Source organism: Pollicipes pollicipes, unplaced genomic scaffold (assembly GCF_011947565.3).
Source record: "Pollicipes pollicipes isolate AB1234 unplaced genomic scaffold, Ppol_2.1 Scaffold_4295;HRSCAF=5057_pilon_pilon_pilon, whole genome shotgun sequence".
NCBI lineage: Eukaryota > Metazoa > Arthropoda > Thecostraca > Pollicipedomorpha > Pollicipedidae > Pollicipes > Pollicipes pollicipes.
In genome coordinates, this window is record NW_023596461.1 from 25431290 (window position 1) to 25456222 (window position 24933).

Below are 24933 nucleotides of genomic sequence, written 5' to 3' on the forward strand. Positions count from 1 at the left end.
GAAAATGGCTCTTGGGGGAGCGATGAGTGGCTGGGCTTTAGCTCTGATATTTTCGTGTCTTGTTTCATTAAGCTGGTCAGATGACATTTTAGGATGTGGTGGGTTTTTGAGAAGCTCTGTTGATATCGAATACTCCAAGGTTCAAGTTAAGCTGTGAGTAAGATTGGTGGTTTGCGCGAATTGCTGATTGCCGCAACGCCGAATGGTCACGTTAATTGCAGGCATTGGGGGATGATTTCCTCTTCAGACATGCATAGCTGGCTTGGTTTATTTTTGATATAATGCCTTGTGAGGCTGTATAATGCTTTCTGTGTTTTGCAAGGGTGTGACTCTTGCTGGGTCTTTACTTGGAACTAGTGAACATTTATTAATTATGAATCATTGTTTTGTGAGTTACTAGTGAATCATTATGTTAAGCTTGCTTGTGTACGTTTTTAGTCCTGACAGGCCATTCGGGTCCACATTGTAGCCATATGATAAGTCATAGTGTCAACAAGGGGACCGATGTGGGCATTTAGTGGTGATCAAACAACCAATAATCTACGCATTGCAGCCTTACCTCATTCAACATCATTGCCTGAGGCAAAGCCAAAGCCAATTTTCTGGTCTCTAACTTTACTGGCTTCCAAATTAGGGGCCGCAAAGTCAGAGTCTAAAGCAATGGTTTCATGTCTCTAGAATGTGATGTTGAATCCAAAACCACTGTACTTGTACTGCTGTGCTTGGATCTGGCACATAACAATGACATTTATTTCAGATATACCAAACAAGGAAGCTTGAAGTACCAGACAGACTGTGCTCCCAATAATGGCTACTACTTCATGCCAGTGTATGACAAGGGTGACTATGTTATCAAGGTGTGTATGAAGTATTATTTTGTGGTGGTGCAGACATTTTAAAGCATTATTTTGTGCTGCTGTGGGAGAGTTTCAAACTGCCTGCTTGTTTGGGTCCAAATTGAAATCATGTGTTCAACTGTTTTGTCAGCAAGTGGACTGCTGACTGACCCACTGGGGTCAGGTCAGGTCTGGTCTGGCCCAGTCTGGTCTGGTCTGGTCCAATCTGATCTGGTCTGGTCTGGTCTGGTCTAGGCCAGGTCCGATCTAATCCCAATACTCCATGAAGAGATCCTGATGAAGAGCTTTGCATATGTGTGAAAGGGCATGGGATGAAAACCATGGAAGCTTGGGCTAGAACTGATCTGCAGACCGTTTGTTTGCTATGGAGCTTTTGACCTGATGTGGTGAATGCATAAACCAGGCTTTGGGGGATAGATACCACATATTGTGCCTGTGACTAAGCCAGCACTAATTGAGGTGGTCAGTCAGTGCTGACAGTGCATCAGCAATGAGTGGTATGCTGTGATTTAGAAATGCATGAGTCTTTGTTGCCTTTTTGGATCCCATTGGTTGTGGTCTAACTACTTAGCCCACAAACTGACTATGCTTTACTTGACAACAGATGGAAAACAACAATGTTTTTTTCTTTCAAAAACATCACAGTTTTGTGAATGCAGCTTTGAGCAGCTGGTCATCAGCTGCTGAGAACTGCCTCCCTAACCAAAATAAGCATTGTGCCATTGTAGATATTGAGCTTGGTGCTGTTGGCCAGTGTGGCTGACTGGGCATGATCTGACATGACCTGGTGGGGTGCAGATTGAGCCTCCAGATGGCTGGACATTCGAGCCGTCCCAGGTGGCGCTGGCGATTGACGGTCAGACGGACCGCTGCTCGGCCGGGCAGGACATCGACTTCAGCTTCCGTGGCTTCGGCGTCACCGGCCAGGTGGGACGGGCCAGCTGGCCACACAGCTGGGGCCGGGCACCAGCCCCGGCGGCAGTCGACCGCTGTGTGCGCCAATGCTGGGCTGGCGCCGAAGGAGGCGCTGACTCGACCGCGGCCACACACGCTGAGGGAGATCAACCCTGGGCTAGTGTCTGATGAATATCTGCCAAAATGTCGCCGCTGGATGTAAACCTAACGTACCAGGTGTATCGGAAGTGAAGCGCAGTTATTTGCATGGTGTCATTGTTCTTACTGAATATAATTCACGTGGTTGACATGCACAGATTGTGATTTATTCTCGAGCTGTTTCCATGACGTTCCTTAGCCGCTGTTCGCCCATCTGAACAATAAGACCGATAGTCATTGCGAACGCATCTCGAGATATATCACGGAACAGGGAGCGCGTGTCTGGCGGTACCCTGAAGCGTCTGCGTCAGCGGTGTTTTGCCGCCGGCAGGTGGTGAGCCTGGGCTCGGCGAACGGGCCGGCCGGTGTGACGGTGACGCTGAGCGCGGCGGCGGCGGCCGGCGGCGACGCGGCCGGCCTGCACAGCCGCACCACCTCCGGCGCCGGCGGCCGCTTCACCTTCAGCCCCGTACCAGCCGGAGACTACGAGGTGCCATCCGCCGCCGCGCCTCCCCCGGCCTGGCTTCACCGGGTGCTGGCTGGTGGCTGGGGTGCAGACGGATTTTTGCGTCCCCATCCCTTCGGGTTTGCGCCGCGCCCCCTGTTACTCTGTCTTCCGGTGACAATAAGGCAGTCGCCTGCTATTGTGTGGCAAGACGATAATGGCAAACGTGTGCATGAGTCTGTGAGCCGGGGCCACTCCTGTGACTGTGCGGGACTTGTTAAGCCAGGGCAGCTTCCGTGACTGTGCGCCAGTCGGCGCCTCAGCCCGCCTCTACGCCCCCATTTGTGACCTGTGTGTGTGTGTGTACTGGGCCTGGCGGTGGCCGCTGATGCCACCTGTCGCCTCGCCAGGTGACGGCCAGCCACCCGGTGTGGCGGCTGGCCAGGGGCCGCACCAGCGTCTCTGTGCGCGGAGACAACGGCGACGTGGGTCAGCAGCTGGCCGTGGCTGGCTTCGACCTCTCCGGACAGGTAGGTGATGACTCCTGAGAGACCGGGCCGCGGACGCCGGCTCAACAGTGGCGCCTCCGATGTGTATGTTTGTGATGTCGGGTGTCATCTTGTCTGCTGATGGGCTTCTGGTCAGGCTTCTGGCTAGTGTGTCTTCAAATCATACATTGATCCAGTCTAGAATGCTGTCATGATGTATGCTGCATGCAGCTATGAGATAGCAATGCAGCAATTGTGCATATGGAAAGTGACCAGACACCATGCACTGTCCAGTGTGTGGCTGTGGCATGGCCGTAATCTTACACCCCGCATCACCCTGCATGACCTGGCAGTCATGTTTGGTCCTGTGACAATGCACCCTATATGATCGGCACCCTGCATGTGTCACTGTATGGCCTGTGTTGTTACTCATCTGTGGTTACATTACCTGCCTGCGTGGCAAAAACATCACAACATTCTCCTGCATTCCCAAACCCTGTGATCCTATGCCCAGTGACTGCACCCTGTGATACCCTTCAGCATATGTGATCTCATGCAGCCTCTGTAACCGTGCACCCTATGTGACCCCGCCCAGTCATCACACATGTCCGTGTGACGCGAGCAGCGCCGCCGCGCCAACAGGTGGTGAATGCTGGTGAGCCGGTGCCGGACGTGACGCTAGTGCTGCACGGCCGGCGGCCGGAGGCGGCGCCGCTGCTCGGCTGCGAGGCCTCGCCGCTGCCGGGGTACACGGCGCGCGCCGGCCTGGCACCGCCGCTCTGCCGCGTCACCTCGGACGCCGCCGGACGCTTCCTCTTCCCGGTGGTGCCGGCCGGCACGTGAGTGAGCGCCCCGCCGCTGCCGCCGCCGTGGATGCGTGCCATCCCTGACTTCCTGCTGCGGTGTTCAGGGTGTGCAGTATGGCGTGTATGTCCCCAGCAGTTTGGTGGGACCTGTAATGTGCTCCAGTGCTTTCATGGGCTCCCACTGGTGTCTGGTGTTACGCTCACGTTGACGTGGCCTCGTGAACAAGCGTTCATAGTCAGGTAAGGTACTCAAAATATTTTGCGTCTTAGTGCGCCGCACCCGCACAACAAAGATGCTTGAAATCATCAAGTGCGTGCAACTACGCGGCCCCTCACCGTGTTCTCTGGCAATATGATTTGAGTTGATGTTAGCATGCATACACAGGATGAATAGGAGCCACTAGTTGACAGTCAAGAGGCATCGCGTGTCACTCTGTCATAGGGTCGTTATCACGTGGCCGATGTGTGTACCCCACTGCCCATGTGTCTTCATGCAGTGAGCCCCCCCCCCCCCCCAGCTTTCATCCACAGGTAGACGTTAGTGCCGGCGTACATTGTGTGACCCCAATCGCCGCAGGTACACGGTGGTGCCGGTGTACGTGAGCCCCAACACGCGGTTCGACGTGCGCCCCGCCGAGGTGGAGGTCACCGTGGCGCAGGGCAGCGCCGCTGTGCCGACGCCATTCCAGGTCAGTTTGCACTGGAATGGACGCAGTGTCCCTGTGCGTGCCACACACTAGTTGCTGCACTGTGGGTGCCTCTGTAACATTGATAGATAGATCATTTGTGTGTAGGATCCTCTACAATATGGCTTTTCCGGTGTCCGCGCCTCATACACTGAACACAAAAGTAAGAACACATATGCTTCACACCTGGTGATAGAAACGGCGAAACAGATTCATCTGAGCACTCATCTCAATTGAGCATGGTCTGCAAGTGCTCGGTGTCGGCCAGCTGTCGCAGCAGCGCGACGGCTAAGTGGTGCTGGTCTCAGCCGGTGCGCCACCGTCAGCTGGGCGCCCTGCTGCCGGCAGGTGGTGGGCTTCACCGTGAGTGGTCGCCTGCTCACCTCCGTGTCGGGCGGCACCGAGCTGGGCCTGGCCGGCGCCGCCGTGCTGCTCGACGGCCGGCCCGTGGCCGTCACGGACGCCCACGGCCGATACGTGATGGAGAGCGTCACGCGAGGCCAGTACCAGCTGACGGTGGAGGCAGGTACGTCCCGGACACCTGGGCCCGGCCGCTGGAGACGGCGGCGGCTGTCGGGTGTTTCCGTAGTGTAGTGGTTATCACGTCCGCTTCACACGCGGAAGGTCCCCGGTTCGAGCCCGGGCGGAAACATGCTTTTGAACTGTGCGGCCTGGGTCTCAGCATGAATACGATGTAGTTATGGACGTGTGGTGATGCAAACCTGGTGTTCCTTCATCGGCCTTCGTTAGTGATACGCACCCCGCCATTTTGTCTTTGTATCGCCTTGGGCGGTAGCCGATGCTGGTGCGGGCCCATGAGCGTCGTACTGTCACCCTGGATGGTGGCCGGAGTACCGCGGAGTGCCGCGCCTGCCGCTGACCACCGCCTCCGACGCTCGGGACGCGGCGCTCCGCAGAGGCAGTGCAGTTCGAGCCGCGGCCGGTGTCCGTGTCGCCGGCGTCGCCGGTGCTGCCGGACCTGGTGGCGGCCCGTCTGCGCGTGTGCGGCCGGGTGGAGCTGGCCGACCTGCCTGAAGGCGTCGCCCCCGGGCCCAGGTAGGGTCGGCCCGCCGCCGACTTGTCTCCACATGTCCAGGGACGTGGGAGTAACGACAAGGGGTGTCATTTTGGACGACAGGCTGAGTGTTGGACTCCTTGCGACATGTTGGGAACGGATTCTGCATTGTTACACGCAGACCAGCCTGTAAGGGATGTTAAGATTCATGTATATTTACTCCTCGCTAGTTAAAGCATAGCACAGCTTGAATAACAGTTACGGGCGTAACGTGGCCGTGATATCTGCGCGCCCGAAAACATCAAATCGTCATCACCATCCACTAGACGTGGTCGATCAATGTGCGTGTGTTTGCGTGTTGGGATTGTACAATTCATGAGATCGGATAATCAGTTGTCTGGTTTGCTACACATATCCCGCAGTAGCGTTCTCGAGCGCGGCTGGATAATTTTCACCGTATCCCGCTGCATCCATTTTTATCAGGTCGTTTTTTACTGGAATTCATCCTCTTTCGGCACACATTTCTCACGTATGCAGGCACTGTCGTGACATGCCGTTGTTGGAGCGCAATAATGGCGTGCGTGCCATGCCATGACATTTGGCATGCGTGTCACCGTGCACAAGGCGCGGCTGCCGTGGACGGGACGTGAGCGAGCGGGCCGCCGGTCGCGCCCGTCCGTCCGGCTCCAGCGGTGACGGGGCGTGCCGCCGGCCGGCAGGACCGTGGAGCTGCGCGAAGCCGGCCCGCAGGGCGCGGCGCACACGGCGACCACGGAGGCCGACGGCGCCTTCTGCCTGTTCGTGCGGCCCGCCACCTACCGGCTGCGCGTGCTGGTGTCGGACGAGGAGAAGCGGCGCGGTCTCAGGTGCGCCTCCCGCCGCCGTCGGCCTCTTGGCCGGGGTACCGGCACCACTCGCTGCCAGCTACATTGCGGGAATGGTGGGCTGAGGGCTGTGTTATTTGGATCGTGGGTCGTGTGCTGTGGCGTGGGACTGAGGGCCGTGGGCTGGGTACCATGGGCTTTCGGCTGCGCTGTGGGATGGCGGGCGTCCTGTCCGGTAACACTCCGCTCGCCCAGCCCCCGGCTGCGCCGCCGGACGCCCGCCGGCGTGCCGTGGAGGCGTGTCACCATGGCCCGACTCGCAGTGAGGCGCGCGCCCCGCCTGTCTGACACGCCTGCGTCGCTGTGTGCTGCCACACAAACCGTCAGCCCGCCATCCGGCGTACCGGCGGAGACTGACCGGCCTGGTCGTGACCTGACGTGGCCGGCCGGCCGGCAGCTTCGGCTCGGCGCAGCAGGAGCTGGCCGTGTCGGCGCCCGTCAGCGGCGTGCAGCTGTCGCCGTTCCGGGCCCGCGTCTCCGGCGCCGTGGCGTGCCGGCAGCCGTGCGCCGGCCTGCCGCTGACACTGACGGCCGACGGCCTGGCGCCGCGCACCGCCGTCGCCGACCAGGGCGGCCGCTTCAGCTTCGAGGACGTGCTGCCCGGACAGTACGACGTGGCGCCGGTCAAGGTCGGTGGACGGCGACGGCGGGGCACGCGAGGAGAGCCGGGCTCCGCTGGGGCACGCCTGTCGCGACTGCTGCTGTGGCGTGTCGCCAGGTACTGGGTGACGCTGTACCCCGGTAGATGCCTGGTCTGGTTCATGGTTCGAGATACGTTTGGGGTTGGAGTTTTTTCGTCGGCGCTGCAGTGGTTTCCTGTCCTTGTTGCCGCGCACCGCGACTATTGGGCATGACAGCTGTGCCCGGCGGGTGTAACTTGACGGGTTGTCTGTGTGTGACCTACGACCGAGCCTGGCTGTGTCGGCAGGAGGAGTGGTGCTGGCAGGAGGCCTCTGTGCCGGTCACCGTCACCGTCAGTGACGTGTCGGACGTGCGGCTGGCCCAGACGGGGTACGCGCTGACCGTGGTCACCTCACACCCGACCGCGCTCCACTACCGGCCGGCCGACGGCGAGCCGGCGGCCTCCGCCGGCCAGACCCAGCTGACCACGGGCTCCAACCGGCTGTGCGTGCCGACGGCCGGCGCTTACTGGCTGGAGCCGCGCGGCTGCCACACCTTCGCCGAGGCTCGGGTGCGCGCCGACACGGCGGCGCCGGCGCCGCTGGAGCTGCGCGCGCAGGCGCACGCGGTGAGCGGCGCCGTGCGCTGCGAGCAGGCGTCCGACGACGTGCGCGTCCGGCTGTCGGTGGACGCCGAGGCGCGCGAGCTGGAGACAAGCTCGGCCGACCGGCGCCTGCACCGCTTCTCTGTGTCGGCGCGGCCGGGCCAGGTGCTCACATTCCAGCCGCAGTCGGACACGCTGCTGTTCACGCCCACGTACCACCAGATCACGGCCGGCGAGGACTGCCTGCCGGACGCCGTCGCCTTCCAGGCGCGCCGCGGCGCCTTCATCAGCGGTGAGCGTGCCCACCGGTCGGCCGGTGATCGATGTCACGGGCGGGGTGTCCTGGTGGCAGTCTGGCCACCACCACATCGTCGTGGTGGGAACGGCGTCGGGGCTGGTGAATACGGTCCGTGGCAGTTGTCGGAACGCGGCGCGGTGGAGGTCGGTAGCATCCTTGACCTGATTCTGTGTGGACTGTGTGACGACCGCAGCAGTGATCCGTCGCTTTGTGGGCTGCATGACGGCCGCAGCAGAGACCCGTCGCTGCGTAGGCTGTGTGACGGCCGCAGCAGTGACCCGTCACTGTGTGGGCCGTGTGACGGCCGCAGCAGCGACCCGTCGCTGGGTGGGCCGTGTGACGACCGCAGCAGTGACTTGTCGCTGTGTGGACTGTGTGACGGCCGCAGCAGTGTGACGGTGATGGCCGCAGCAGTGACTCGTCGCTGTGTGGGCGGTGACCGCCGGGCTGCGGTAACCTGGCGCCACCGCCCATCCCAGGTCAGATCGTGCCGGCGCTGGGCGGCGCTCGGGTCACGGTGTCGGCCGCCGAGATGGAGCCGGTGTCGGCGGTCACCGACAGCCGCGGCACCTACCAGGTCAGTGGGCCGTGCCTGTGGTCACGTTCTCTTCGTACAATGACTATGCACTCTTGGTATTATTCAATAGTGCGAACATGCTACAAGTTTTGTGGGTTTTACTGTCGATAGTTTGAATTCTTCCAGCTTGTTTTGTCTGGCTTAGGTTACAGTTTTTAGGTGCCCCGGGTTTGTAATTCCACTCCTACTTATGAGTTAGATAATCACAGGAATGGATGAGAAATATTTGTATTGCTTGATGACTAACTAATGAGCTATCCATGAACATTCCGTGCAACTTCTGATATGCTAGCTTTTTCTGGCCAGTCCTTGTTCGTGCCCTGGTTTTCTTAATGCTCAATGTACCATGCCATCACTAACACACATTGCTTAAAATATCATGTGTTTTGCTGTTTTGCTATTGTGCTATTCTGCTCTGCTCCAATGGCTTATAAGACGTTTTGCAGCACTTGAGTTTCTGCCAGAGTCTGTCAGTTTTTGCCACCAGTAGTTTCTGCCAGCCGGTTTTAATCAGTAAAATCCGGCCGGCGGAAACTTGCCGCCGGCCGCTTCCAATCCTGGTTTCCAACGTGTGCGGATTTGTGCCAGTGTCGCTAAAGCCGAGCTGTATAGCGTGTGGACGGTCTGGCACCGCGGCTGGTGGGCGGTCGCTGTGCGCTGGTGTCGCCGCCCGAGCCACAGAGCGCACTGACCGCCGCCTGCCGGCCGCTTCGGCTGGTGGGTAGCGGGTGTGTACTGGTATCGCCGCCCGAGCCACGGAGCGCACTGACCGCCGCCTGCCGGCCGCCGCGGCTGCTGGGCGGCCGCTGTGCGCTGGTGTCGCCGCCCGAGCCACGGAGCACGCTGACCGCCGCCTGCCGGCCTCCGCAGATCGGACCCCTCCACCCGGAGCGCCAGTACCAGGTGACGGCCGAGAAGGAGGGCTACGTCATCAGCCACACCGAGCGGCACGGCCACTTCCGCGCGCGCAAGCTGGCCGAGCTGCGCGTGCGCGTGACGGACGAGCAGGGCGGCCCGCTGGGCGGCGTGCTGGTGTCCGTGTCCGGCGGCAAGGACTACCGGCGCAACAGTCTGACCGGTCAGTGGCGCGCGCCGTCCCGCCTCTGGGTCTGTTTGTGGCGCCTCCGCATCTGGGGCTGTCTTCGTGCATGCCTTTGTCACTGCCATTGTCTGCCCGTGTTTTGTGTGTGTCTCGTACCTGCTCCCCCACTCTCCTATCTCTATTGCATTCGTGCTGTCCGTTTTCCCCGTCTTTCGACACGTGTCAGAGGGTCACTCCTTCTGTGGGGTCATGAGCCGGGTGAGGACGGCGGCCGCTGTCGGCGTACCGGGCTGTCGTGTGACCAGCCCGCGTCCGTCCGCCGACCAGCCCCTCCGCCGCCCGTCCGCAGACGAGGACGGCAGACAGGCATTCCTGTCGCTCAGCCCTGGCCAGTACTTCATCCGGCCCATGATGAAGGAGTACGAGTTCACGCCGCCGTCCAAAATGGCCGAGATCGCAGAGGGAGCCACACTGGAGGTGGCCGTCAGGTCAGTGGAGGGCCCGCGCTGGAGTTGACGGTCAGGTCAGTGGAGACCGGACGAGAGCTCGGCGCAGTTCAGGTCAGACCAGGCCGTCAGGTTGGTTGGGGCAGCTGGCAGGTCATGTCCGAGTAGTTAACGTTTTCAGGTCCCACGTGGGGGGGGGGGGGGGGGGGAGGGTGGAGTCAGGTTCGAATCCCGGTTACGCCGTGGCCCCTGGGAGCTAGTATGATCATGACAGTGGCTGGCAAGGGGTGCCAGGGCACATGGCAACGTACGTCGCGTTCCCTTTCTTACTATTACAAACATGCCTGTGGAGGTCAGGTTCAGACCATCGGGTCAATGGAGGGCGCCACGCCGCAGGTGACCGTTGGTCAGTGGAGGTCACATCCGGCCAGGCCAGTGAAGAGCGCCGGGAGCGGCCGTGCGCCGCGGGCCCGCCGCCCACGCACCACCGGACGCCGGATGTTTTCTGGGCCTTGTGGGCGCCGCATTTCCCCGCCGTACATCTCGTCTGCTGACAGGCCGACGCTCTCCGTGGCTGGCGGGCACTTTGGCCGTTGCCGCGTTGGTCCGCGGGACGAGAGTGACGTTTGGCGGGATTGGGCCGACAGCCGACCAGGCGGCGAACGTGGACGGGCCGGCGGCGGCGCGCCGCTGAGGTCACAACAGCGGCCGGGGCGAGAACTGGAGCGGTGCTCCACACGTCTCACGCATTCCAGCTTGTCCGCCGGTGCTTTGGCTGTGTGTTCGTGGCTGAGGTGTGGATGTCGGCTTGTCCTCACGCAGCTTCTGTCGCCCTCCAGCGGCCGCCGAGTGGCGTACAGCCTGCGGGGCCGTGTCACGTCCGTGACGGGCGAGCCGGAGCCGGGCGTGACGGTGGAGGCGGTGGCCGGCGCCGACTGCCAGCACCACCAGGAGGAGGCGGCCAGCGAGCCGGGCGGCGCCCTGCGTATCCGCGGACTGCGACCCCAGGTCAGAGCCGACCGCCGTCCCACGGCGGCGGACGATGGGCGCCAGCCTGCCCCGCGCCTCCAGCCGCGCCGCCCCCGCACGGCCGGGGGCGCGGCCGCCGTCTGGCACTCAGTCCGGCGGGACACCACTGACACCGCTGACACTGCCGACACCGTTGACACCGTTGACGCCGCTGACACTGTTGACACCGCTGACACTGACACCGCTGACTCCGCTGACACTGTTGACGCCGCTGACGCTGTTGACGACACCGCTGACACTGACACCGCTGACGCTGCTTACACCGCTGACACCGCTGATACCGCTGACACTGCTGACACCGTCGACACCGCCGACACTGCTGATGCCGCTGACACCGCTGGCCTCACCTGCGCTACGGCGCAGCGGACTCGCAGTCGGTAGGGCGCTGTGCTGCCGTGGCGTGGTCATCTGCGAGAGCAACTGCGCAGGTCGCTGTACAGCTCACATACCGTTCAGGCTGTTTCTGATTTTGTGTACGACTAGGCGTACATTAGGTGCTAAACATGGCGCATGTATTCAAAGCAGAACTGCTACACTGACAGCGTGCAATGCACAACGTGGTCTAAATTTAAAGGTTACGTGTGTTCTGTTGAGACTCCGACGAACTGAACGTTTTAGGTGGCTGCGGAAGATGACGAAGGCTCGCCCAGGAGGCTGCCTCTTAGGAGCAAACCCAGGCTTAGGGACCAAAACCCAAACAGATATCATGCTTTTTGAGAAAAAAAACTTACCGACTGTGCTTCCATTCACCCCAAGGAGTGCTCTAGAACAAACTTTCAAGAGGAGGCTGCTTAGATTTTCTGTAAAGTTCAGATCCTTCATGTTTTGCCCGTCTTGGGGAGTTGAGGCCTGGCTGCCCCGGCCCCTCCCCCCCCCCCCCCCTCCTTGGATCCGCGCTTGTGACAGCACTCAGTACCAAAGTACAGAAATGTTACCGATTATGCACATTTTTGGCAAAGTGACTATCGTAGTCGACGAACCCTAAAACTCCCGTCCAATGCAAAGGTGTACACCATTTCTCCTTGCACGAGCTGGATTTGTTGCCTTTGTGATAACTTGATGCGTGGAATGGGCTAGAATAAGGAAGGAATGGCTCGTTTGGATCGCTTACATTTCATTCTTTTGGGCACCACCGACACATAAAAAGGTCCCATACCCGTCAGTCGTTCATCGTTATTCCGTCACTTCCCCTGCCGCCTAATAAAGAAAGTGCAAACATTCGTTCAACGTAAAGGCATAATGCCAGAACACAGTCCTAGGTACTGATATTCGCCGATAGATGTATATTTTTATTGTTTAACAATGCCATGATCTAAAAGCAAGGGAATTTTCACGAAACGGAATAGTTCTAAAAGTTGTTTTCGGGTGCCCTCGGTCCCAATCAAGGCGCATTCGTTTGTGTAAAGCGACGCCATGGCGTATAGATCTGACATGGTCCGTGACGAGGTGTGCCGTTTGCTCAGGGCCCCTTGGCATTGTCCCGCCGCGGAGTTTTGTACGTGCTGCGCGTCTGGAGACCGTCTGGGCCGACGGTGACGCGGGCGACAAAGGCGTGCGAGTTTGGCGGCGGGGCGCAGGTCATTGCCAGCCAAACTTGTGGTCAGGCCGCGTCAACTTCGGGATAGGATGGCACGCAGAGCTGGGCCGGTACCCGCAGGAGTGATTCACATGTGGCTGGATGGCTCGAACCCACCTCCTTGTCGGCCATCTGTGGTCGTAAGGGCGCCGCGTGGCAATGAAATGCCTTCCCAATGTGAGGGGTGAGGCATATCAGCGTCCAGCAACCTTCAGAGTCGGCCCGGGAGGAAAGTCTCCCATCCAGTGATGGTATCGAGTTGCCGTCTTTTCGACACGTTTCAGCTGTAGCGCTCCGACTCCCGCCTACGATCGCTGGGTGTGGTGTTAGTGTCCTGGAACCATCGGTGTGTACGGTGTTGTTAGTGTCCTGGAGCCGACTATCGGCGGGTGCGGTGTCGGTGTCCTGGAGCCATCGATGTGTACGGTGTTAGTGTCCTGGAGCCGACCATCGGCGGGTGCGGTGTTAGTGTCCTGGAGCCGACTATCGGCGGGTGCGGTGTTAGTGTCCTGAAGCCTACTGTGGGTGGGTGTGGGGTAAATGGCCTGGGGTTTGTTTCATCTCAGGAATTTGTTATTCCCGGGAATTTGTTATTCCCAGGCCTGTGTAATGAGCGTGACTTTCCGTTCCGTCGGCTGTCGCATAGGCCTGTTTATGCGAATCAACTGCGATAGTTTGAAATAGCATAATTCCCGTTTTGGGACACGGGTAGCACGGTTGTCATGCGTACCCCATGCAGTTAGCTGATCGCCGAGAGTACGCAATTTCTTTCTGGAACATGGTGGGAGTAAATTCCTTGTGGATAGGTGATGGTTGCTGCTTGTTTGTGTTTTTTAAAAGATGTGTGGCTCATGTGAGGTGAGTAGAGTTTGGACAGTGGAGTGTAATCATGCCGGTAATGGGGAAGTTGTGCGTGCGGGTTCGAGAGATTAGCCCAGTAATGGAAGGCTCACACACGACAGGCACGAAACGCGGCGTTTTTACCGGGATTCCCAAACTTTCGACCAACTGTGTCTATTTTGTCAAGCTCAAACATAAGTTGAGGCTGTCAAGGCCATGCCTGAGAGCCAAAGACAACCATGTGTTTCCATCACACCTGTGATTTGCGGGCATTTGTATGACCGGAGGCTATATGGCAAGACCACTGTCGCGTCTTGGCCCCCAGCGTCGGCCCAACGGCCATGGTGCCCGACATTGTACTACGTGAGGTCAGATCGCCGGCGGGTGGGCCTGACGTCAGTTACCGGTAATAGCTTCACTTACGTGTCGATTGCACGGTATTGCAATGTTGCTCCAATTTCAAGTTACCTCCGTATGGCCCTGCGTTTTGCTGAGCACGCTTGGAATGGGGAGGGAGGGGAGGGGGGACCCCGCAGCGCCGCACTTGCCAGTCCTGAGCTATTGGGTTTTAACAGCACGATCAACAGCTCGCGTCAGCTCGCGGCGGAGTCTCTCCCGCTTATTTGGGCTGCCCCAGGCAATGCAAGTGGTGACTGGGAGCCGGGCTCGAGCCCCAACCCCGCCGATTATGGCGCGAGAGCTCCCCGAGCGCTCTCCCCACCCCGCCAGCCAATCAGCAGCCGCGCCGCAATTGGCCGGATCGGCATCAAACATGGGTGTAATTGAAAATGTTGAGTTGTGATTTCACAGCTTTTAAACGATGGCGAACAAATTGTAGGAATGACAGACGCGTTCGATGGTACTGATCATTTTGTTCAACAATATCTCGGCTCTGGTGAGATATACTTCCAAAGGCAGCTGATCCCGTTTCACCAGAACCGAGTAGTAATGCGGCCATGTGCGCGTGTGATTGCGGCTTTATGACGTACTCACCTGCTGAGGCTATATGGCATCGCCTGCCTGCATCCTGGCAGGAAGAACGGGCACTGCTAGGAATCGAACCCTGTTCCTCTGGTTTCCGGGACGCGCAGCGCAAACACTACGATCCCCGCACACACACATAAACACAGACTGCATCGCAGTGACGTTTTGAATGAAATAGTTTTCCATACCCTAATAGGGTATTGCCCGCGTGGTGGAACGGGCGCAGTGACAGTGACAGTGTGACAGTGTTGAGCACTTGTTGGGGACGCTTGGCTTTGATTCCTGCTGCGGTAAAATTTCACTGGCCGGGCTTCGCGGTGGTGTTGTGGTGTTTAAGGTTGCGTCGGCATGGAGGGATTTTGCGCTCGGCCAGGTTGTGGTGACTTGACTCTAATGACGATGCCACTGACGTTCGTCAGTACACAGTCCGACAGATGGGATACTGTCGGCTCGTGCCGCAGCCACGTCCTCCGTGCTGGTGACGTCACTGCAGCGTCAGAGGCCGCCTCGCCAGAGTCGGCTGCGATCCGGAGGAGCCGTTCCCGTACTGGCTGCTGGGACACCGCTGTGGGTCCCAGGCAAGCTGCATCTCTGCCCGTTTCCATGTCTCCAGCCGAAGCCAGCCCGTTGCGTGGACGACACTAGCCACCAGGCTGCAATCCAGGCTCCAGGCCGACACTCAGCTGCAGTCCAGGCTCCAGGCCGGCACTCAGCTGCAGTCCAGGCCCCGGGCCGGCACCCAGCTGCAGTCCAGGCCCCAGGCCGGCACCCAGCTGCAGTCCAGGCCCCGGGCCGGCACTCAGCTGCAGTCCAGGCCCCGGGCCGGCACTCAGCTGCAGTCCAGGCTCCAGGCTGGCACTCAGCTGCAGTTCAGGCTCCAGGCCGGCACCCAGCTGCAGTCCAGGCCCCGGGCCGGCACCCAGCTGCAGTCCAGGCCCCGGGCCGGCACTCAGCTGCAGTCCAGGCTCCAGGCTGGCACTCAGCTGCAGTTCAGGCTCCAGGCCGGCACTCAGCTGCAGTCCAGGCTCCAGGCCGGCACTCAGTTGCAGTCCAGGCCCCGGGCCGGCACTCCCGCGCCGTCCGTCTCTGTCTCCGCAGCTTCCGGACACAGCAGCCTGTGCTTGAGCCGTTGGGCTAGGATTGTTTAGTGTCCATTTAGGGGCGCGCGACCAGCTGCGGGTCGCGTTGAAATCATGGCGCGAGCGTTTCACGACGCGTGTAATGGATGGGCCCGTGAACATCACACGCCCCGCGGTGACGCCAGCCGGCCGAACGGCATCGCGTTTCAAGGCATCTGCTCGGGATGAATAGGCCGGCACTCAACGCGCTACAGGTGGATCTGTGAGACTGCGTCGAGTTAATTGAGAATAGTGGCAACCTTCGCAGAACAAGGCTTGAGCGCACGGGACGAAAGCCCCTCATCCTACTTCGGCTTGCGATTGGTAAGCTCGTGGAAGTGGGATATGGCAGGTTGTTCAGCCTGCACGGTTCATGCAGCGTGATTGTACCCATGTGTGTAAAGCAATCGCGCGTGAGGTATGGAACGCGTCGCTGGGTATGCGATCCGTGCTTGGACCGCCGGCCGCGTGGACCGCGTGCATCGCCCCGAAGGCGGCCGGCCGCCGTCTGGAGCAGACGGCCGTCGCCTGAGCCGGCTGGGACCTGACCTTCTGGGCTCGTACCGTCTGGGCTGATCCGGCCGTGTGAACCGGCCGGGACCTGACCTTCTGGGCTCGTACCGTCTGGGCTGATCCGGCCGTGTGAACCGGCTGGGACCTGACCTTCTGGGCTCGTACCGTCTGGGCTGATCGGGCCGTGTGAGCCGGCCGGGACCTGACCTTCTGGGCTCGTACCGTCTGGGCTGATCCGGCCGTGTGAGCCGGCTGGGACCTGACCTTCTGGGCTCGTACCGTCTGGGCTGATCCGGCCGTGTGAACCGGCTGGGACCTGACCTTCTGGGCTCGTACCGTCTGGGCTGATCCGGCCGTGTGAGCCGGCTGGGACCTGACCTTCTGGACTCGTACCGTCTGGGCTGATCCGGCCGTGTGAGCCGGCTGGGACCTGACCTTCTGGGCTCGTACCGTCTGGGCTGATCCGGCCGTGTGAACCGGCCGGGACCTGACCTTCTGGGCTCGTACCGTCTGGGCTGATCGGGCCGTGTGAGCCGGCCGGGACCTGACCTTCTGGGCTCGTACCGTCTGGGCTGATCCGGCCGTGTGAACCGGCCGGGACCTGACCTTCTGGGCTCGTACCGTCTGGGCTGATCGGGCCGTGTGAGCCGGCTGGGACCTGACCTTCTGGGCTCGTACCGTCTGGGCTGATCGGGCCGTGTGAGCCGGCCGGGACCTGACCTTCTGGGCTCGTACCGTCTGGGCTGATCGGGCCGTGTGAGCCGGCTGGGACCTGACCTTCTGGGCTCGTACCGTCTGGACTGATCGGGCCGTGTGAGCCGGTCGGGACCTGACCTTCTGGGCTCGTACCGTCTGGGCTGATCGGGCCGTGTGAGCCGGCTGGGACCTGACCTTCTGGGCTCGTACCGTCTGGGCTGATCGGGCCGTGTGAGCTGGCTGGGACCTGACCTTCTGGGCTCGTACCGTCTGGGCTGATCCGGCCGTGTGAGCCGGTCGGGACCTGACCTTCTGGGCTCGTACCGTCTGGGCTGATCAGGCCGTGTGAGCCGGCTGGGACCTGACCTTCTGGGCTCGTACCGTCTGGGCTGATCGGGCCGTGTGAGCCGGCTGGGACCTGACCTTCTGGGCTCGTACCGTCTGGGCTGATCGGGCCGTGTGAGCCGGCTGGGACCTGACCTTCTGGGCTCGTACCGTCTGGGCTGATCGGGCCGTGTGAGCCGGTCGGGACCTGGCCGTCTGGACTCGTACCGTCTGGGCTGATCCGGCCGTGTGAGCCGGCTGGGACCTGACCTTCTGGGCTCGTACCGTCTGGGCTGATCCGGCCGTGTGAGCCGGTCGGGACCTGACCTTCTGGGCTCGTACCGTCTGGGCTGATCCGGCCGTGTGAGCCGGTCGGGACCTGACCTTCTGGGCTCGTACCGTCTGGGCTGATCGGGCCGTGTGAGCCGGCTGGGACCTGACCTTCTGGGCTCGTACCGTCTGGGCTGATCGGGCCGTGTGAGCCGGCTGGGACCTGACCTTCTGGGCTCGTACCGTCTGGGCTGATCGGGCCGTGTGAGCCGGCTGGGACCTGACCTTCTGGGCTCGTACCGTCTGGGCTGATCGGGCCGTGTGAGCCGGCTGGGACCTGACCTTCTGGGCTCGTACCGTCTGGGCTGATCGGGCCCTGTGAGCCGGCCGGGACCTGACCTTCTGGGCTCGTGCCGTCTGGGCTGATCGGGCCCTGTGAGCCGGCCGGGACCTGACCTTCTGGGCTCGTGCCGTCTGGGCCGATCCGGCCGTGTGAGCCGGCTGGGACCTGACCTTCTGGGCTCGTACCGTCTGGGCTGATCGGGCCCTGTGAGCCGGCCGGGACCTGACCTTCTGGGCTCGTACCGTCTGGGCTGATCCGGCTGTGTGAGCCGGTCGGGACCTGACCTGGGCTCGTACCGTCTGGGCTGATCTGGCCGTGTGAGCCGGCTGGGACCTGACCTTCCGGGCTCGTACCGTCTGGGCTGATCGGGCCGTGTGAGCCGGCTGGGACCTGACCTTCTGGGCTCGTGCCGTCTGGGCTGATCGGGCCGTGTGAGCCGGCTGGGACCTGACCTTCTGGGCTCGTACCGTCTGGGCTGATCGGGCCGTGTGAGTCGGCTGGGACCTGACCTTCTGGGCTCGTACCGTCTGGGCTGATCCGGCCGTGTGAGCCGGCTGGGACCTGACCTTCTGGGCTCGTACCGTCTGGGCTGATCGGGCCCTGTGAGCCGGCTGGGACCTGGCCGTCCGGACTCGTGCCGTCTGGGCTGATTGGGCCGTGTGAGCCGGCTGGTACCTGACCTGGGCTCGTACCGCTGGGCTGATTGGGCCGTGTGAGCCGGCTGGGACCTGGCCGTCTGGACTCGTGCCGTCTGGGCTGATCGGGCCGTGTGAGCCGGCTGGGACCTGGCCGTCTGGACTCGTGCCGTCTGGACTGATCCGGCCGTGTTAGCCGGCTGGGACCTGGCCGTCTGGGCTCGTACCAGGTGGGCTGATCGGGCTGTGTGAGCCGTTGACTGCCGTCGGGAGCTAATGGCCGGCCACGGGCGGTGATGGCTGGCCGGCGGCTCAGTGTCGCGGCCCGACCCCGGCCTTGGCCCGCCGTGTCGATGATCGACTCAGCAGGGGCGGGTCGGCCGGTCGGATGATTGAGCCAGCGAGCTGGACCGCGCCGCGGCCGGCCGCAATGGCGCTGTCAGCAGACTGCCGCCCGACGCGGCGGCCTGCTCGATCGGGTCCGTGTTTCGGCGTGATCGCCTCACCGACGTGTCGTTATATCCATGTGGCTGGCGAGGGCAGAAGAGAAGAGGTGCAGTTCCGTAGGACAGCTGGGTCTGGGGCGCCCAGCGAAGTTAAATGAAAACTGACGCCCGTGTCGACCCGACACGACGTTTCGACCGCTTCGTCGATCGTTTGGTGATTACTGCACTATACGCAAAGCGTGAGCTCAGGGTCATGGTGTCACTGAGCTTAAGTCGTGCGCCGTATTCTGCCACTTCGTGTGCAGCGTGGGCGAGATAACGGGAGAAAACAGATGAAGCCCCTGGATGTGAGGATTCGCCACCTCCTGACCTGTCGCTGTACCACCGCCTGTTGGCACGGCTATCTCACTTTCCGCATTCAAACAGCTCTGTGAGTGGCGCGACGTCCAGTTTGCGTAGCTCCTTAACTGGCGAGCCTCTCGGAATAAGAAGACAGATTTTTGACCAGCTGATATAATTCATGTATACCATCCAATATAACATAATATAAATATGTTGTGGAACCAGCCGCCGTCCACGGAAGGTGGCTCGAGATGGGGCAGAAAGGAAATGGATTAGGTTCGTGTTATCCCGTGTCACGCACGTGAGCCATGCCGTAATCCTTGGGACCTTTCGCTATGATCGCCGCCGGTTGTGGCAGTTGTGTGCAATGCTAAACAGTGTTTTCTGTTGCGCAAGGGCACGCAGCTGAAATTGGACATGACAAGGGTTGAGCACATTTTGTCCTCTAGTGTGCGTTGTACGGCAACTTGGGCAGTAGGTAAACACGCATCAGAAGCGCATCAGTGAGAGCGTCAGTTTGATGCGCCCCTCAATTTCCGAACCTATCGGACATCTGCAATATCAACATAAATGTGATGCCGCCGCTCCGCGGCGGGGTGGCACTAGCGGTATCTCGGCATCGCCTCTGCCAGTACGACCCTCCCTCCCTCTCTCCTCTCCTCCCTCATTTCCTCCCTCCCGACCAGCAAGCCGCGTGCTTGCCACGTCTGCATCCGACACAGCTAAGCCCGAGGGCATGAACAAGCCCGAGCTTTGAAGCGGCGCACTGGGGTGGCCATGGCTCGGACGGCGGGGGAGTCTGCTGCGACACAACTAAGCCCGAGGGCATGAACAAGCCCGAGCTTTGAAGCGGCGCACTGGGGTGGCCATGGCTCGGACGGCGGGGGAGTCTGCTGCGACACAACTAAGCCCGACGGTATGAACAAGCCCGAGCTTTGAAGCGGCGCGCTGAGATGGCCATGACGGGGACGGCGGGCGAGTCTGCTGCAGGCATGTAGGTCTGAATTCAACTGGCCTAGTGTCATCATATTATCATTAGATATTATGCTATCATACCATTATATCATTATATCATATATCATTATATCATATATCATACAACTGTGCTATATGCTTAGGATTTTTGAAGGTATTTGATCGATTGCGGCGGGTTGCGATGCCGCAGGCACAACCGTGCGGTTGGAATTAAGGCACAGAAAAACATCACTGCCGTACTCTTAGGTGTAAGGCGTGGGATGCGCCTGCGTGTTTGGTTCGAGCCTTCTAGAATACCGGGCTGAACATGACAGTTAAATATTTCGATGCCACCGAGGTTTTTATGTAGAACAACGCATTGAAAGCTCTCCACCCTTCCCACGTGGAGGTCGGGCACACGTATAAACAATAACATGGGTAATCTGATTTTGTATTTTCATTTGTACGCTCACAAACAACACAAAGTATACACGCGGTCATGCATGGTGATATAAGCCGAGAAGTCGGTCACCTAATCGGTACCTAGCTGTCCACGTACCAGGCCGCGTCTGTCCTCGATCGCAGAACGTGCGGGGTCCATTGTGCGGGTAGTTGCCGGCAAATCATCAAATGCGGTCACGATCAGGCAATTACTTCTCTTTCCATACTCGGGGCGTATCGGAGGGGTCGTGAGCTGACCACAGTGTCTGGTGGTGCGGTGGTGATTCTCATGCCTAGTGACAAGGTCACGAGCGAGTCACCCGGGCTCGAATGTCGTCAAAGTTGAGGGGCGCGGCCTCGGTGCAAGGACGTCTTCACTGAAAGCGACACGTAAGCAGAACGTCGCTGATGGCGTTTTATTCCCGTCGTCCGGAAGTAACCATTTACAAGTTTGAAAGCTTCTGCAATCGGAATAGTCGAGGTATACGGCACCCTGGAGCACGAGGGAACTTTTATTTTTGTTGTGATTGAAGTTACCACATCCAGCTTGTTTCTATTTTAGTATGAACGGTCATAATAAGGAGTTTTTGGGAATATTTGCAGCACTCAGTGCGTTTTGCTGTAATGCGTCTTCACATCCACCATCAAAGCGGCTTGTCCCATCTCGGCCAAGAATGCATTCGGGTCCCGAGAGCTCAACATGCTGATGCCGAACTGATACAGCGCACCGGACAATTTGTGGTTTCAAGGTCTCATAGCAACGTTTTACTTCGGGGACGCAAAATGACCTGAACAATCGGCACTCCCTTCACACTAATAACTAGCACGCAAACGTCTTGCGTCCAAGTTATTTTCCCACTTTGTGAATCATTTCCGCTTATTAACACGGCCGTCATCTTCGTATGACGATAACGAGATGAATTTGCATACACCTCTCGGACTTCTGATCGTGTGCTGAAAAAGGACCCGCGCTGTTTGGTGATGCATGGGGCGAACAGCTGTCGCGCTTCCATGTGTGTGCGAGGCGCCGGCAGCCGCGCCAGGCCGTCGGCCATGCTAACGCCGAACTCGCTATGTTTCAGTGCGAGTACACGGTGCGGCTGAAGCCAGACTCGGAGGCGAACGCGGCGTTCTCCCGCGGCATCCCGCACTGGCAGACCGTCAAGGTGGGCGAGCGCGGCCCGCGTGGGCGGCCGCGCGGCTCAGCGGCGCCGCGTGCGGGCCGGCCGGTCTGAAATATTGAGCGCGCCTCGGTCGGAGCCGCCCGGACGGGAGCGGGGCTGGCCGGGAGCGACGAGTGATGCGGCGGCGGCGGCGGCGGTGGCAGTGGTGGCGGTGGCGACAGGCCGACAGCAACCGCCGCCGCGTCAGCTGGGATGGGGTCAGGCTGACAGCGCTGTACCGCACCGCTGGGAATGAGATCGGCGGCGGTTTCCGTGTCGCGGCTTTGGTCTGGTGCTGGGTGGGAGGCGCGGGGCCCCGTTGTCTGTCGGGCTGGTGCCACCATCAGATAATTGCGCCCATCGCGTGGCCACATGGTGTTGGACGTGACCACGCCGGTGACGTTTCGATGCAGAGCCAGCCGAAAACCGACCCTGCTGGCGCGGCCGCGCGGCGTCGGTGTCCGCGCTGCCGGCCCGTGCGTCGCTCCTCTGACCGGTCGCCGCCCGCAGGTCACGGACGGCGACGTGGCGGACGTGCGCCTGCTGGCCGTGCGCCGGCTGGGCGAGACGGACGTGACGGTGCACGTGCAGGCGGCGGGCCGAGCACCTGGCCTCGTTGCGGCTGGTGGTGGCCGCCGACGGCGGCGAGGCGGCGCCGCTGGCTCTCGCAAGCCGCTGGGCCGCGCCCCCTTCATCGTGCTGCCGACGCCGCTGCCGCGCGAACGGCCGCCAGTACGTGGCGCGGCTGGAGTGCTCCCTTCAGCGCCAGCACACACATCGTGCGGCCGTCCGAGGCGGCGTTTTGCGGCGGACGCGGCGGCGCACCACCTGCTGCTGCCAGTTCGCGGCCGAGCGGCGGCCGGCCCGACGCCGAGCTCGGTGCCGGGCCCGTGCTGGGGCTGCCGCTCACGCTGCTGGTGCTGCTGCTGGCGCTGAACCACCACCGGCGCTGTCTGGAGACGCTGCGCCGGCTGCGTGGCCGCTACCTGGCGCCCGGTCGCCGCGAGTCCGGCCGGCGCGTCCGGCTCCGGTGACGCCGGCGGCGGGCGGCGTGATGGTGCGGCCCGTTACCGTTAGGTGAAGGCCAGGAAATTTGACCGGAGGCCGAACGCCGGCGCGACTGTGATCGGAACGTTCGTTACGTGTCAAGGAGTGGTCGCTGCAATGGTGTGCTCGATGAGGGTCCTGTGCTCTGTGGTGGGTGTGGTGGGCGTAGTCTGGCAGAGTATGCGTGGGCTGTATATCACATACGTTCCGGCTGATTTGTTTTGATCGTGTCCGCGGGGCGGCATGACTCGCTCGTCCGTGTGTCTGTGCGTACGTCTGCACCGAGCGCCGCCCAGTCATTCGGCGGCGGCTGGCGCCTCACCCCCGGCCACGTCGGCCGTGCGTCGCGTCCGAGCAGGCCGCGCGGCAGTGGCACGTGGGCGCCGCCGCCGCCGCCGGCCAGCCCGGTGCGGACCTGTTTGTGTTGGCCCACCGCGACTGTGTACCTACCGGCCGTAATCGCTGACGTGGTGTCGTGGCTATCGATGGAGGCTGCATATATTGGAGGCCTGATGACGAGCGTGGCGTGACGGCCGACAACGGCTGGCTGCGGTGAGGTGGGCGGTGCGGCCCGGGCGGCGCCCCTCCACCCGGCCGAGATCTCTGCGGGGGCCACTGACGAGTGCGCCGGGCGGCGGTTCATCGGTAGCTAACTGCATAGCCGGCCAGAATGTTTGTCAGATATCGGGGAGATGGCTCGGAACGAAACATCCTTCAATACGCTCGAAACCGTCTCCGCGCTGAATTTATCCTCGTTATGGTTAATGGCCTGCTGCATCCATTCACGAAGACTCGAGGGAACATACGAGCAAACCTTGAAGGGATGGAGCCCGCGCCGCTGCGGCGGGGCGCGCTCGTCCCACGCTCAGCGCGGCCGTCGCGGAAGCCGGTGCTGTCCGACCGCGCCGCTCCCGGCCGCGGCGGCCGGATGAAATAACGAACGCCCGTCGTCCGGGGCTGATCCGCCTCCGTGATCGCCCGATGCCCCAGCGATCGCTGCCGGCGAACAAGCGCACGGGCGCCGGGGCGGCAGGCCAATTAGCGGGCGACGCTTTGACTGCGGGGGCAGGTGACGCCACGGCGCGGCCGGTGAACGGGCGGCCAGCGGCGGTCGTTACCGTACCTGCGCGGCTAACGAGCCGCCGAAGCTGGCCGCTGCAGGAGCAGATGGACTTTACACCATAGCTTTGCTCCGCGTGACCGGTAACTCAGTGCCGGACGTCACTGTGCTCGGGCTGTTCTCGGGGAACTAGGTCTTCGACCTGGAGTTATTTATCACGTATATCCGTCTGTCGTATTTTGATTTCCATTACGTTGTCCGCGCCCGATCATCGAGGCGGCGAGGCGGCGACGCCGTCAGGGCTTGTGATTGCAGCGGAGACAGTGTCCTCCAGGAGGAGGCGTATATGTGACTATGATAACATGTGTGCGCGAGCCACGCCGCCCACTCGGAGCCAGTTGTGGCGAAGCAGATGAAGGTGGATCTATATCTCGTGCTGCAGCGATAGCACTTTCAATTAGATTTGAAGAGAATCTTGAGACACCCTTGAATTCAAAAGAATGTTGTCTGTGGTACGTGCTCATATTGCGTCCAAAGCAGTTCAAAGCACGCTTTCCGTCGGGCGTGCGCACTGTCAATGAAATGCAGATTATATCCGACACTCGTGATATCAAGCCATTGGGACGCTCGGCACTGACCCGTATAGCGGGCGTACGCATGTCGCGTGCGAACCTCGCGGGTCCGTCGCATGTGAGCCCCCAAACCCCTCTATGCACGAGTCATTCCTGAACGGCAATGTGCTTCCAATCAGCCTCCGCCTCGGCGCCTGGTTATTTCCAGGGAGACACGTGGAGCATTCCACCGCCTAACGTGCAAAGGAGCCGTCATCTCAGCGTTTGCAGCATCGGCTGGTCAGGTCCTGAGTGATGACCTGATCCGTCATCAGGTCGATCACGGCGCCTCTTGATGGCGTGGCCGTTGACTGTCCCGGTGAGGTCCCTCGGCGATCAGCCGGCTACATTATTCACAGGGGCGACGGCGGCCGTGGATGCGGCCCCACTGTTGATCTGTCTCCGTAGAGATGGGAAGTGCCATTGATTGGTGTGGGAGGCGGCGCGGGGCTGGTGGTCGCCGTGACCGGTCACTGCGCCGGGGAGCCGCGCCCGGACTCGCGCCACCGGAGCAGCCGGCAGCCGCCGCCTCCCGGCCCCGACGCCATGAGGCTGACCGTGCTCGTCGCCGTTGTTGCTACCGCTTACGGTAAGCCATCTGAGCAGCACGTGGTGGGCGCTCCTGTGAGCTACCCGCTGGCCGCCTCTGGGTCTCTGTTTCCGCGAGCTATGAGCTCGCCACCGGTCATCGCTCGGCCCGTGTGCTCCCATCTGGCTGT

The 24933-nt window shown here is 61.1% G+C and overlaps 1 protein-coding gene and 1 non-coding gene across 2 annotated transcripts; both read left to right on the top strand.

Annotated features, from left to right (window-relative positions):
• Positions 1–24510, top strand: LOC119097348 (nodal modulator 2). The gene is made up of 20 exons (XM_037220394.1): positions 1–153; positions 758–857; positions 1656–1784; positions 2242–2400; positions 2766–2885; positions 3486–3541; positions 3632–3682; positions 4227–4338; positions 4684–4861; positions 5253–5391; positions 6070–6216; positions 6632–6863; positions 7163–7751; positions 8237–8334; positions 9205–9412; positions 9726–9864; positions 10662–10830; positions 21416–21499; positions 22007–22090; positions 24490–24510. Exons 1-20 carry the CDS (start codon positions 23–25, stop codon positions 24508–24510), a joined length of 2946 nt encoding a protein of 981 aa, XP_037076289.1. The 5' UTR covers positions 1–22.
• TRNAV-CAC (transfer RNA valine (anticodon CAC)) lies at positions 4915–4987 on the top strand. Its single transcript has one exon. It is a non-coding gene; the product is annotated as a tRNA-Val (tRNA).
• Positions 24511–24933: the final 423 nt, after the last annotated feature.